This window comes from Trichechus manatus, unplaced genomic scaffold (genome assembly GCF_000243295.1).
Source record: "Trichechus manatus latirostris isolate Lorelei unplaced genomic scaffold, TriManLat1.0 scaffold00133, whole genome shotgun sequence".
NCBI classification, from domain to species: domain Eukaryota; kingdom Metazoa; phylum Chordata; class Mammalia; order Sirenia; family Trichechidae; genus Trichechus; species Trichechus manatus.
Window position 1 is genome coordinate 6,906,944 of NW_004444069.1, and position 13,850 is coordinate 6,920,793.

At 40.4% G+C, this 13,850-nt stretch overlaps 1 protein-coding gene across 2 annotated transcripts in view; it reads left to right on the top strand.

Moving 5' to 3' along the window:
- KIF1B (kinesin family member 1B) overlaps positions 1–13,850 on the top strand; it is a 159,434-nt gene that overhangs the window by 124,947 nt on the left and 20,637 nt on the right. For both annotated transcript variants that reach the window (XM_004385151.3, XM_023739409.1), the window contains 10 exons: positions 579–664; positions 1,033–1,162; positions 1,344–1,506; positions 3,903–3,993; positions 5,712–5,830; positions 6,410–6,465; positions 8,507–8,615; positions 10,004–10,070; positions 10,862–10,946; positions 13,690–13,795. In XM_004385151.3, the coding sequence (XP_004385208.1) occupies positions 579–664; positions 1,033–1,162; positions 1,344–1,506; positions 3,903–3,993; positions 5,712–5,830; positions 6,410–6,465; positions 8,507–8,615; positions 10,004–10,070; positions 10,862–10,946; positions 13,690–13,795 (1,012 nt within the window). The remainder of the gene's footprint in view (positions 1–578; positions 665–1,032; positions 1,163–1,343; positions 1,507–3,902; positions 3,994–5,711; positions 5,831–6,409; positions 6,466–8,506; positions 8,616–10,003; positions 10,071–10,861; positions 10,947–13,689; positions 13,796–13,850) is intronic.

Consider the following 13,850-nt stretch of genomic DNA (forward strand, 5'->3'; position numbering starts at 1 on the left):
ACTCTTTAGACAAAGAATAGACTGGACTATGAGACATAAAATGATACTCGTGAAGAGTGTGCTTCTTAGTTCCAGTAGATACATGAGACTAAATGGGCAGCTCCTGTCCAGAGGCAAGATGAGAAGGCAGAAAGGGACAGGAACTGGTTGAATGGACACGAGAAATCCAGGGTAGAAAGGAGGAGTGTGCTGTCACATTGTAGAGAGAGCAACTAGGGTCACGTAACAATGTGTACATAAATTTTTGTATGAGAAACTAGAGCTGTAAACTTAAAGCACAATAAAGAAAGAAAGAATAAAACTGATTCTTTACTAACCAGTCTCATTTGGGCAAAGGAGGTTGTTAAATTTTAATGAGTGGAGTTAGAAGTAGCACCATGTCATTTTACTACTTAGGTCTCATTCATTCTTTCTTATGCAAAAGATCTTATTCTTTAGTGTCTCATCTCTTGTTAAAGTCCTCAAACAGTACAGCTCCAACACTTTCCTATTTATTTTATAATACAATAATGGTTATTCCCCTCCTCCCCACATGTATGTAGTCTCATTCAGTCCTTCCTTACATTTTTTCTATTTAGCGGATGAAGAAGCTCCTGATTATGGCTCTGGAATCCGACAGTCAGGAACAGCTAAGATATCTTTTGATAACGAGTACTTTAATCAGGTGAGAAACTTTCCAGGAAAAAGAAAAACCTTGTGGAAGGAGAAGGAAGTAGATGGGCTTATAAGGAGAATTGTCAGCATTGGAGACGATTCCCTACGTAGAACTAAGAAATACAGTGTACTGGTAACCACAGAGTTGTTTAATAGAATATGGGTCATACCTAACAATCACAAAGGTAAAGACTCAGCATTATAAAAGATGAAGACCAACATTTATATTTTACTGTGTCACTTTTTCTCAGACAATTTTTAATCCACATAATTTTCCAGTCACTATTATTTGTTGGGCAGATAAACAGAAATGAGGAAACTGAGGCAAATATGTTGTTATACTACTTTATCCTATGTCTACCCCTGCCTTGTTTTCAGAGTGATTTTTCTTCAGTTGCAATGACTCGTTCTGGTCTTTCCTTGGAGGAGCTGAGAATTGTGGAAGGACAAGGTCAGAGTTCTGAGGTCATCACTCCCCCAGAAGAAATCAATCTAATGAATGACTTGGGTACGTAGACGGAATGTACTTTGAGTGTGGACATTTTCACAGAGGGGAAAATATTGACCCTTGTGAAAGGAGGTAGTCACTTTCATCAGCTAGGCATGGAAAGAATGCCCAACTTCCTTCTCTTTGCAAGGTCATATGCAGATTATTGGAACCATATGTGTGTTCATTTGACCCTCTTTAGATTTGAAGTCAAGCACTTTGCTGGATGGTAAGATGGTCATGGAAGGGTTTTCTGAAGAGATTGGCAACCACCTGAAACTGGGCAGTGCCTTCACTTTCCGTGTAACGGTGTTGCAGGCCAGTGGAATCCTCCCAGAGTATGCAGACATCTTCTGCCAGTTCAAGTAAGCCGTCCCTGTGCTCTGCCTACCTACCTATTAACCGAGATGACATATGTTCAGGTCCTTTGTGTACTGTACAGTGTTTGACATTTGTGAGATATTAGCACTCCCCAGAGGTAAAAGACTACCAGCCTCCGAAGTAAACCACTTTCTTCATTCAAGTTTGGAATAAGAGCAGGAAGCCAATGATGGAATGAAACAGGGTTTAATGTGGGAGAGGAGGTGCCCCCCATCCTGCCAGAGGGGTTCTGTGTGGACTATCCCCCTCTATCAGGATGGGATCTGATCCCGAGAAGGCTATTAATTAATCTGTTTAGAGCTCTTCCTGTTGAAATGTCTTATTCATGGTGCCTTTGAAATGTTGTTGTTATTAGTGGCCGTCAAGTTGATTGTGACTTACAGCGATCCCATGTGTGTCAGAGTAGAACTCTTCTCCATAGGGTTTTCAAGACTGTGACCTTTTGGAAGCACATCACCAGGCCTGTCTTCTGAGACACCTTGGAAAAATACTTTTTTGAGAATCTTAAGTTTTATTGCCTCCGAAGATCAATATATCCTTTCATGACCTGGAAAGGAGGGCAGTACAAGAGAATGAAGTCTGACCTATCCCCTACCTGAAGCCCAGTTTGCCACTAGTGCCACCAAAATGTATCTTGGCCTCCCTAGGGATCCTAATGCAGTTTATAATGCATTGCTTTTGTTTAAAGGTTTTAACGAAGTCCTGAATTAAATGTGATTACTATATTGTAAGTCACTAATTTGCTGTAACTTGTAATTATTGTTGAAGTATTACCCATCAGTATTGATTTCATGCATTTAAGATGTTTTTGCTATCAGTTCCAAAGTTAGGGTAGGGTGGAGTTGGCTAGATGAATCATTTTATGATATATTTTATAGGAAAAACCTATTTGGTAACTGATGTCAGAAGTGATAATAACAGTATATTGGCCTTTCTCCTAAAATGTAAAAAAGAGAGGCAGCATCTCCAGCTGGAGGAAAGGTCATGATGTGTGGGACCTAAAGCCTTGGGTTTTTATAAACTATAAACTCTTTACAGGGAAGATACAGCTATAGAGCAGTGTGATTGATTTCATGTGTCCCCAGTGAAATCAGTATATCTGTACCTCTTACGGTAGCAGAGCATTAGCAGAGGTCAGCTGATGCCCATGGGGTGCCTCTGGCAGGTACAATTTATGGGGGTGGGGGGTAAGAAGAGGGGAAGGAGACAGATAAGGAGAAGTAAGAAAATAGGGAAGGTACATGTGGTACAGAACGCCATAGTGCCCGCGGTCCATGGCATCAGTGATGCGGAATGCCTGGGGAAAGTATGCTACTGTCCTCCAACTCAGTGAACTCATTTGAAAGACAAAGAGTTCATAATCCTGATCTCTTACCTCCCTCTCCAGAGTATTTTCTTTTTCTTTTTTTTTGTGGTGGTGGTGGTGGGGTGTCCTTCTGATGGATATTTCTATCTGGGGGTAAATCTTTGTGTTGGGTATTCTGTAATTTCCCACTTACTTTTATTTCAAACTAACAAAATCTTACTATTTGTGAGAATAAATAAACATAGCCCATTGCTACAAAAAATATTTCTGTAGTATCTTCTGTGTGTCAAGCCCTATGCCAGAGAACGGGCATGTAACAATATTATTACAAATAGTGAAATCATTGCTGTTGGAGAAATGAGTCCCTAGTGCTATAGGAACACCAATCATTTTTAGAAACAAAACCTAAAATGTACAGTGATATAGAAAATGTTCTTGACCAAAAAAAAAAAAAACCAAACTCACTGCCGTCAAGTTGAATCTGACTCCTAGTGACCCTATAGGACAGATTAGAACTGCCCCCTAGGGTTTCCAAGACTGTAAATCTTCATGGAAACAGACCGCCACATCTTTCACCTGAGGAGTAGCTGGTGGGTTTGAACCGCCAACTTATCGGTTAGTAACCGAGCACTTTAACCACTGCACAACCAGGGCTGGATATATAAAAACACTTAGCTCAGTTAAAGAATCTGCATAAGGAGGATGCTTCTGTCCGTAGGATCCAAGTTGGACTCTAAAAACGGAGATCATGTGAGGTTCACCCGTCAGCCAAAGATTAGACAGGCCCATAAAACAAAACAAGTCTAAATGGGCACACTAGCCCAGGGGCAAGGACAAGAAGGCAGGAGGGACAGGAAAGCTGGTAACGGGGGAACCCGAGGTCGAGAAGGGGAGAGTGTTGATACATCGTGGGTTTGGCAACCAGTATCACAAAACAATATGTGTACTAATTGTTTGATGAGAAACTCATTCGCTTTCTAAACTTTCATCTAAAGTACAATAAAAAAAAAAATTAAAGAATGGAGATCATGATGAAACTGTTTAATGCATAATTCACATGACTTATTTATTAAGCTTTTTACATCGTCATGACGAAGCATTCTCCACCGAACCCCTCAAAAACAACGGCAGAGGAAGTCCTCTGGGCTTTTATCATGTGCAGAATGTAAGTGATATACACATTTTTGCCAAATGCATTGAGGGTTTGTGAGAGTTTGTGGTACCTTGAAGTGGCTGGTGTGAGGAAGCGCAGGCTTGTTTGGGATCCTTTCAGAAGATAATCTGAGGGGAGCGGCTCTTCGAGGGAGGCTGTGTGGAGAGAATAGACAATAGAGGGAGTGGCCAGAGCAGTGAGGTAATCCCCACTCAGCCGGCTGCCTTTATCTAAACTACAATGGGCCCAGTGACTAGTGTGGGGTTGGTCAGCCTGTAGAATCTTCCATCAGTTTGAATGTAATGAGTTGTTTTTAATGTTTCCTCCCTAGAAAAACAAGCATGTTTAATACAAGAGTTTTGTTGAAGTTAACATGTTGTCCTTTAAACCCTAAAATACTTACATTATTCAGTTGCAAATAATGTAGGAAAAATATAGAAAATACCTTTTGTAGTTAAATTAAAATTCAGAGTTCTGTTTTCCCTGCAGCTGATACTATAATCTGTTAATGCCCTTTACAGTTCTCTCATACGTGGAGTAAGAAAACAGAACTCCCGTCTCTTACTGGAAATTTCACTCCAAGTCTGTTCAAAAGTCACCATCATCACAGTAGCTAGCATTCGTTGAAAGTTTGCATTTCCCAATCACTGTTCTGCATGCTTGCTGTGTCTTGACTCATTTAATCCTCACCATTACACCATCTACTATAATAATCCCCATTTTACAGCTGAGATAACTGAGGCCCCCAGCAGCTTAAAGTAACTCAAGGTTACAAAGTTAAGGAGTGGCAGAGATGGGATTTGAACCCAGAGAGATCTCTAGTGTCCAGGGTCTTCATTACTACATGAACCTGTCTTTCATTTTCGTGCCAGCCGTATCCAGTCTGTAAAGTAAGAGGAAAGGACATCTCCAACAATGGCACAAGCAAACACAGAATGCAGTATTTTCTTATTTATGTTTATAAATATGTGCATGTGTATATCTGATAAATACTGATTGACAGGTACTTTGCCAGGAACTGCTGGGGAATGCACGGTTGAATCACAGACGATTATGCCCCGAAAAGCTTAGAATTATGAGAGAGGAAACAAAATGCATACATAAACACCAGATATAAAGGCATTAGAAAGGTATTGATAAAATGCAGTGGGAGTAAGAGAAGGGAAAGTTATGCCTTTAATGCAAAGATGCTTAGCATTACTTTTTTTGTTGGGAGGAATGTTTAGGTGGAGAAAGGATGGGAAACTTCTTAAAGGATGTAGTATAGGTAAGAAAAGGTGTGTCGGACTTGGCATTGTACCTGGCACATATGTGTTTTTCTTATGGTTTGAACTATTTGAGGTGGGCCTTGAAGTCTAGGAATGACTTAGATGTATAGAGGTTGGGGAAGGGTCTTCCAGGCAGGCTGCAACCTGGGGCAGTCCTCAGGCACACCGAGGAGAGAGCAGGTGGAAGGAGCAAAGGTGCGTGCAGTTGAGCCCAAACAGTCAGTGTATGACCTGAGGTCATCAGGCAGATTGTAGAGGGTCTTGAATGTTGAAGATTGGTAAAATTCCTTTAGGATGAAAACTAGAGAGGAGCCCCTGTCTTTTGGCACGGGAGGTGTGTGTAGTAAAACACCTAGCACATACAGGGCACTCAAAAGTGCCAAAGTTCTGATTGCAACGAAGTATGTATTTCCTTTATAATAAATGTTTCCCCTAATCTTGTTTGCCTTTATTCCGTATTAGATTGCAGTGGAGGTCACGGAATCATTTGTGGAGTACATCAAAACCAAGCCCATTGTTTTTGAAGTCTTTGGGCATTATCAGCAGCACCCCCTTCACCTGCAGGAACAGGAGCTTAACAGGTTTGGACCAAATGAGCAAAGATTTCTGTTGTTGTGATTTAGTTTTTGGAAAGGAAGAAATCTTTTGAGGGATTAAGATAACTAATAACAGTTTTGCATATTACCTTATGTTTCATCTTTAGAAATGTCACCATCTTTTTTCTAGCTACCTAATCACTAATTTTAGGTAGAGCAAGTTGGATTTTGCCCAGGTAACCTCGAATACCGTCTTTTTGTAGGAGACTTTGAATAGGGTAGAAAGTTGAGGTAGTAGGGATCTTTAATGAAAATTGTGTGTAGTTGTTCCAAATGACTCAGAAATTTATGAAGCGTAAGCTCAAGTGGCGTCATCCTTATCGGTGAGGAGATCAACAGCCAGGGCTATGATGATGGCAGAGTGTCAGTGTTCACAGAAAATTTTTCTATTTCATTGTTAGCTAAGATTTACAGGAGGACTTTGAGGCTAAGTGGGATTATGTCTGGTACCCGGTATTATGCCAGAGTTGAAAATGCAAAAGATTTGTTTCTAAAGGGAATTTAACATGCCATTAACATCAACACCAGGCTGTCATTTCCGTCTTTGTCTTCCTTTCTTTGCAGTCCACCTCAGCCATCTCGAAAGTTCTTCCCTCCACCCATGCCACTCTCCAAACCAGGTGAGTCTGAGCTGCATTGTCTGCATGATGTTCTTGGTGTGAATGTATCTCTTACTCTGAATAACTTTTTAGATGAAAGTCATGTTCAAATTCCTGCTCCTCTTCTACATATCCTTAGCAGCTCTGACTAGAATTCTTGGTACCTGACTTAGAATTAGAAGAAAGAATAGGGCTCTATCCCTGCCAATCCTTTGGTCTTTATTTGCTTCTTAAACCTGGGGCAGATTTTGATACCTGCCTGTACTTAAATCTTTCTGTAACTCCCCCATATCTCAAGGGACTGAGCATGTCTTTGCATTTTGATATTTACTCTGCATGTTCACTTACCTTGTTTTGATTTTTCTTTCTGTTTATTTTCATCCTTTTTCCTCATTGCCCACTTGCCTAATTCCCACCCACCCTGTGCTCATTCTCCACTCTCTTTACTCCTGTCTCCATCCTGTCTTCAGACCATGAGAGAAAGATTGAACTGATTCGGTTTCTCATGGCTGGCTATGTGAATGTGCATGTGCTGGACACATTTTCTGAGCACGCCAACGAGCTTGCGTCCTCTGCAGTTGCCACCTTCCAGGATGGGGCTGACCTGTTGCTGCCTTTTCTCTTTATGCCAGTTCCCAGCTGCCAAAGTGAGAGGGTACCCAAACGAGATGGTTAGTAGCTAAATCAGCTCTGTCTTAGATGTAGAACCATCTTCAGGTGCTTGTCCTAAAGCCTGGCTCTCTGGGTACAAAACCTCCCAGAGTTTAGCACATCATCAAAATTATATCACATTTCCTTCAGAGAGATTTTAGGAAGCACCTTCTCTACTTGTGCCTCTTTTCACATCACCTGGGGATGAGGGGATTATTCTTCTGGATTCTTTGTGATAGTATTTTTAATTTTAAAGATTTTTACTGATAGATTTTTTTTTTTTTTTTAATACTTCTGGGTTTGCTTTTGGGCTGTTACATGATTGTCAGAATCAGCAGCCCTGTTTTCTTCTGGATTAGCATCACCAACTCACGTGGAATTCAGCTGGGGTGAATCATAATGATAGGCTACACACTTGATTATTACTATATAATGCATAAACCCCTTTACACATATTGTGTAAGTGTGTCTTTGCAATACCTTTTTGAGATAGGAGTCTAAATACTATCGTCCATATTTTATAGATGAGGAGATAGACTCACAGAGATTAAGCAACTTATCTAAAGTCACACATAGCTAGTTAGTGGTTGAGCAGTAATTATATCCCAAGTCATTGGATGCTCACTCCAGTGCTCACAGGTTCTGGGCAGAAAACCCTCTTTATATTGCAAGGCTTTAGGATTCTTATGTAGTCTTTCAAGAATCTGAAATTCTTGGAAATACCGGGGTTTTGGCTAATTTATTTCATCACTTACAGTTAAGAATACAGAATTTAAATCTGAAGAAAATGTGTAGCACAAGATCATCGATAGAATCCTATATTTACAAACAGATTAGACCAGTGGTTCCCAAACTTGGCTGCACACTGGAATCACCTGGGGGAGCATCACAAATCACTGGTGCCCGAGTCCCACCCCAGAGACTGTGATTTAATTGGTTTGTTGTGGCCTGGGCTTTGCAAGCTTTAAGATCCCCAGGTGACTGCTATGTGTAGGCAGGTTGGAGGATGGTCTGTACTCCACCACACCAGGTGTTATTGACTACCCCAAGTGCTTTCCAAGCATCATCTGTTACTCATCATCTGCATGCCACAAAATGTGAGATTCTAGAAATGGAACGTTTTTAATGGCTTTGTGAGCACATTTATTCTGCACTAAACCTGTCTTCTCATTTTTGGAGACAGTTTGTTGACGGGGAGGAAGCTGTTGACTCCATTTTCCATGTTCTTTGAATTTAGAGGTTACTAACGTAGTTGATGTTGAAGTTTCTCTGGGTTCTCTGCATTTAAATCTATCCCCTAACTCTTGCTGCCTTTCCCATGTGTGTCCTTGAAGACTGACATAGAGAAGCTTATAATTTTGCTAAGTAGGCTTGGACCAGATTTTGACATTTTCTAAAAAATTTTTTAAAGTTCCAGCCACCAAGTTAAACACCATGAGCAAAACCAGCCTTGGCCAGAGCATGAGCAAATATGACCTTCTGGTTTGGTTTGAGATCAGTGAACTGGAGCCTACCGGAGAGTAAGTCCAACTCCCTAAATTTTTAAGTAAGGCAAAGTGTTTCAAAATTAGGAAATGAGATTTTGAGTTTCCTTGTATTCAGGTTCTTGAATCACTGTCACCGTCAAATTCCAGTTTTGAATTGAATTTTGGTGGTCTTGGCATTATTCTTTGAGATAAATGTTTGTTGGAGGACTATTCAGTATAATAATTTGCCTTATTAGAAGCAGTGACATCATAGCAATGGAACTTAGTTAGCAATAAGCATGGAGACATACCCTTTTATGTAGGAAAGACAATATACATAGTGGGTTTTATTAGCAACAAAGCTGTTAAAAGTGGAGGCAGAAGCATATTTCACATAATGTCATCAAGACTTATATTAATAATCTCAGTGAGGGGCTAGGGTGCAGAATGTTTCCCTAGGTCAGGGTTTCCCCGCCTCGGCACTATTTTGTGGGGGGCTGTTTTGTGCACTGTAAGATGTTTAGCAGCATCCCTGGTCTCTATCCATGTAATGCCAGTAGCACCTCCCCCTAGTGGTGACAACAAAAAATGTCTGCAAATAATGCCAGATGTCCCCTAGAGAGCAAAATCGCCCCTGGTTGAGAACCACTTTCCTAGATCAGAATGATCAACATCAGCTCACTCTATATGAGCTGTGTTAGGGTAAGTAATGAATCCAATTATTGTTTATATTTGTCTCTAAAATACTTTTGGAAAAAAAGAAGAGAGAGAGATCCTACTCCTGAAACAGAGGCAAGGGGCTGTATAAGTTACTGTAAAGGATAATGTAGGGGATAAATGTTACTGTAATGATCCTCAACAGGATACATTTATTGAGTTCTCACTATTTGTAGGACACTGTGTTAGGTAGGTATGGCTCTATCATTCCTATATCTAGTTGTCAGTACTGACATTGCATTGAGGAATTTGACTTTCCATAGACAAACCTATAATGTGATTACAACTTGCATTATGAGCAAGTAGTTACAGTAATAGTTGCTACTGAGTTAATTGCTTTCTGGATTCTTAAAAAGTGTCTAGAATCTGAAATTATCTGTTTTTTCTCTCCTGTCAGTTGCCATTGCACTTACACATTATTTATTGAATACCTATGATGCAAGCAGCTGGGATGAAGCCAAAAGATGTTAGTGTCTCTTGAGCACTTCAGTCTCGTAAGGATGCTAAGACATAGATATGTGAAAAGGTTTAATTGATGCAAATAACCATTTGATTAAATGCAAAAATTAGTTAAAAAAAAAAAAAAAAAGACATGGAATCAGAGTTTAGAAAAGGAAAGACCACCAGGAGCTAGAGCAACGAGGGAAGACCTTGCAGATGAAGTAGAACTTAGTTAGCAATAAGCATTCTGTCTAATAACTTGTTGTGCATTTTTATTTTTATAGGTATATCCCAGCTGTGGTTGACCATACCTCAGGCCTGCCCTGCCAGGGGACATTTTTGCTTCACCAGGTATTAATGAGGAAGCAAAAGAGGGCCTAGAAGGGAATACCAAAAAGAGTTTAGAATAAGAAATGTAGCTCTTTCTGTTTCTCTCACAGTTCTCGCTGCTCTCGTGAGTTTGTCACTGTTAGACGCTTGTCTGGATGTATCCTGTCCTTTCATGCTTTTCATCTCCATTGCAGAGGTGGAGCGGGGTGGGCATTGTCCTATTGGCTTGTCGTTTTGTGTGTGTGTGTTTTGTGTTTCGATGTTTCTCCCTCAGACCATTGCTTATATATGTCCTTATATATTATTTCATATGTAAATGTTTTAGAAGAGATATTTTGAGAAAGTTTGTCTCATTCAGCTGCTATGATTTATCTGGCTTCCATGCCATTTTATACAATTATTATTTCATGATATTTGGAAGCTCTGTGCTTTCACAGCCAGACGTTCTTAATGGTGATAGGTGAAGATTTCAGTGGACTAAAACTGTGGTGGTGAAATGTAGATCCCCCTTTGGTAAATCAGAAGTAGATTAAAAAAGCTTATCCAGGTAGGCATGGGAGCTGGGGCCCCACACTCTGGAACATACAGCCTGGGCGTCTGATCTTAAAGCCATGTCAGAACTTGGCTAGTCCTCAGTCCCTGCCTCATTTCCCTTTGTTTAGAATAACAGGGTGGACAGTATTTCCCCTCTGTCTCCATACTTTTCTTTCCTGCCCATTCCCCAGTCCCCACACCAGAAAATTCCAAACACAACAAACAAGAGGAAATAGTAGATTGCCACAGCTAAATTGCAACCCTGCTCCATTACCTAGGGCATCCAGCGAAGGATCACAGTGACCATCATTCATGAGAAGGGAAGTGAGCTCCATTGGAAAGATGTTCGTGAGCTGGTGGTCGGTGAGTACTTTCCATCGGCTGGTGAAGGAGCCAGGCTTTTTAGAGATGTCGTTTTTCTCTCTTTGGAGCACTAGAAGTGCATGGAAGACTGTACTGGAGAACATGGACTGTGGAGAATATAGGGACTTTGTGTTTGAAAATGCCGGGGTTTCCCCCCTGCCCCAGCTCCCATCATTAGTAGTTATGTTATTCAACCAACCATTGCTTTATTCAGCTAGGTGGATATGGCCCTGTGCTAGAGGTTGTGAGAAAACATAAAAGAAGTTGCTGCTCATTGTGTACTTACAGCTTAGTTGGGGAGATAGCATATATGTGCAGAACCATTTGATGATGTTACACTGAATGATTAAGTACTGTCTTAGTTTGGATTCTCTAGAGGAGCAAAAAAGCCAGTGAGATATATATATATATAGAGAGAGAGAGAGAAATTTACTTCAGAGGATTGGCTTATGCAGTTGTGGAGCTGGCAGGTCCAAAATCTTTAGGTAGGCAGCAGGCCAGAGACTTTTGCAAGTTTACATCCCAAGATCCACAGGTCAGGCAATGAGAAGAGTGCAGGGCGAAAACAGAGAGAACTCTGCCAGAATATCCATTTATATTCTGGAGGCAAACCACAACCCTAAGGAAACTCCCCTTTAAATTAATTGTTTGATCACATCAGATCACATCATGGAAGGTCATTACACTACACTAACACTGAATTACATTTCACTCTACTACATTATGTTACAGTACACTGCATTACGTTACACTGCACTACACAACACAACAGCAACCAGTCCAGTACCCGGCTAAACCAGTGAGAATCATAGCCTAGCCTAGTCGACACATAAAATTAACCATCACAAGTACCAAAATAAGGACAAGTGAATAAGGCCTGTGCTAAGAGAATAACAAAGAAAATGACCAAGCAGGACTGGATTAGCTTTGTGGAAAGGATTTGAATTAGATTCAGGAGAAATTAGAGAGTTTTTGTTTGTTTTGTTTAGCTTTGGTGCTTTCCAGACATGAAATCGTTTTGAGCAGAAGAGTCAGGACTGTGTCTAACATGTAAATGGCTAGGAACCCATGAACAGAGTGGAGAAATTAAGGCATAGTGACAGCAACAGTCAGCTAAACAGTATAAGCTTTCGAATGATGGTCTAAAGCAGGGATTCCTAACCTTTTTTGTGCCATGGACCCCTTTGGCAGTGATGAAGCCTATATACCCTTTCTCTGAATCAGGTTTTTCAATGTAGAAAATACTTAATACTACAGTATTAAGGAAACTATAATATTGAAATATAATTGTTAAAATATTAAACAAATTTCTCATATAAGCACTTCTTTATTGGTTCATAAATAACGATATAGCAGTGGGTATAATTATTATAATTTCAAAGTGGTGATGAATGCAAAGATTTTATACTAATATTATATGAATACATCTGTGATTTCTACTGGGGACAGGGTCACAGATGTTAATAATTCTACTGTGGTTTGTTGCCTCCCTTCATAATGAAGGAAATGCCAAATTTCAGTTAGAGGTTCGTGAAAATAAAGATGTAATTACTTGTCTTCCCCGTCCAAGTTCATGGACCCCCTGGATTCTATCCACAGACATCTTAGGGATCTGTGGAACAGATTAAGAATCCCTGGAAGGGAGATTATACTCTATCTGGGTCAGTAGTTTTCAGAGTTTTTTAAAATTAATTTTCACATAGAACCAAACTCCACCAAACTCACTGTCGTCAAATCAGTGCCGACTCATAGCAACCCTATAGGATGGAATAGAACTGTCCCATGGAGTTTCCGAGGCTGTAATCTTTACAGAAACAGACTGCCACATCCTTCTTCCATGGAGCCGCTGGTGGATTCAAACTGCCAACGTTTCCGTTAGCAGCTGAGTGATTAGCCACTGCACTACCAGGGTTCCTTCACATGGAACACTAATATATGAAACAGAAGAGATGCTTTCTGATCAGAAAGGGTGGCATAGGAGTGAAGGCAGCAGTTACTAAGGCTTCTCTGAAGACACCCTGCAGTTTATTTACTTACTTAAACACTTCTTTGGTGCTTACTGTGCACCAGGTGCTTTTCTAAATGCTCTAAAAATATTATTTGATCTTCATAACAGTCATATAAAAGAAGAATTGTTATTCCCACTTCACATATGAGAAAACTGAAACTCACAGAGGTTGAGCATTATGCCCAAGGTCTCACAGCTAGTAAGTGTTGGAGCTGAGATTTGAACCCAGGCATTTCAGCTCTAGAGACTGTGCGTCTAACCTCTATGCCATGTTGCATCCTCTAGTGTTAATCTGAAAACAGAGTTGTAGGATTTTGAGCAAGAAAGTGGTATAATGAAATCTGTGGATTAAGTGCTTTATATAAGGTGAGCATAGGATGGATTGGAAAGAGAGAGATGTAAACAGCAGAAAGACCAGTTAAATGACTATTGCCATGTTCCAGATTGGAGGTCATGATGCCTTTGTGAGCAGGGCAGTGATATTAAAAATAAAAGTTGGAATGAATACGAGGAACTCTTTGAACAAAGAATCAATAGACTTTTACAGTTGTCTAAATGTGGGAAGTAAAGGGGGAACAGAATATGGAGAAGAATGGAAGACCCTGTGGTCAACCAAGTAACCCTTCCAGTACCTGAGGTTACACCAAGATTTAAAAGTCTATTTTTTGGCCTATTGAATTTATGTTTTGTTTTTAAATGTGCCTGTATTCTGATTTTTTTAATCCATTATTTTAGGCCGGATTAGGAGTAAGCCTGAGGTGGATGAAGCTGCAGTTGATGCCATCCTCTCCCTAAATATTATCTCTGCCAAGTACCTGAAGTCGTCCCACAACTCTAGCAGGTGAGGCCTCCTAAGGAGAGTGATGAGCCAGCCCCCATATGGTTGACTGGTATAC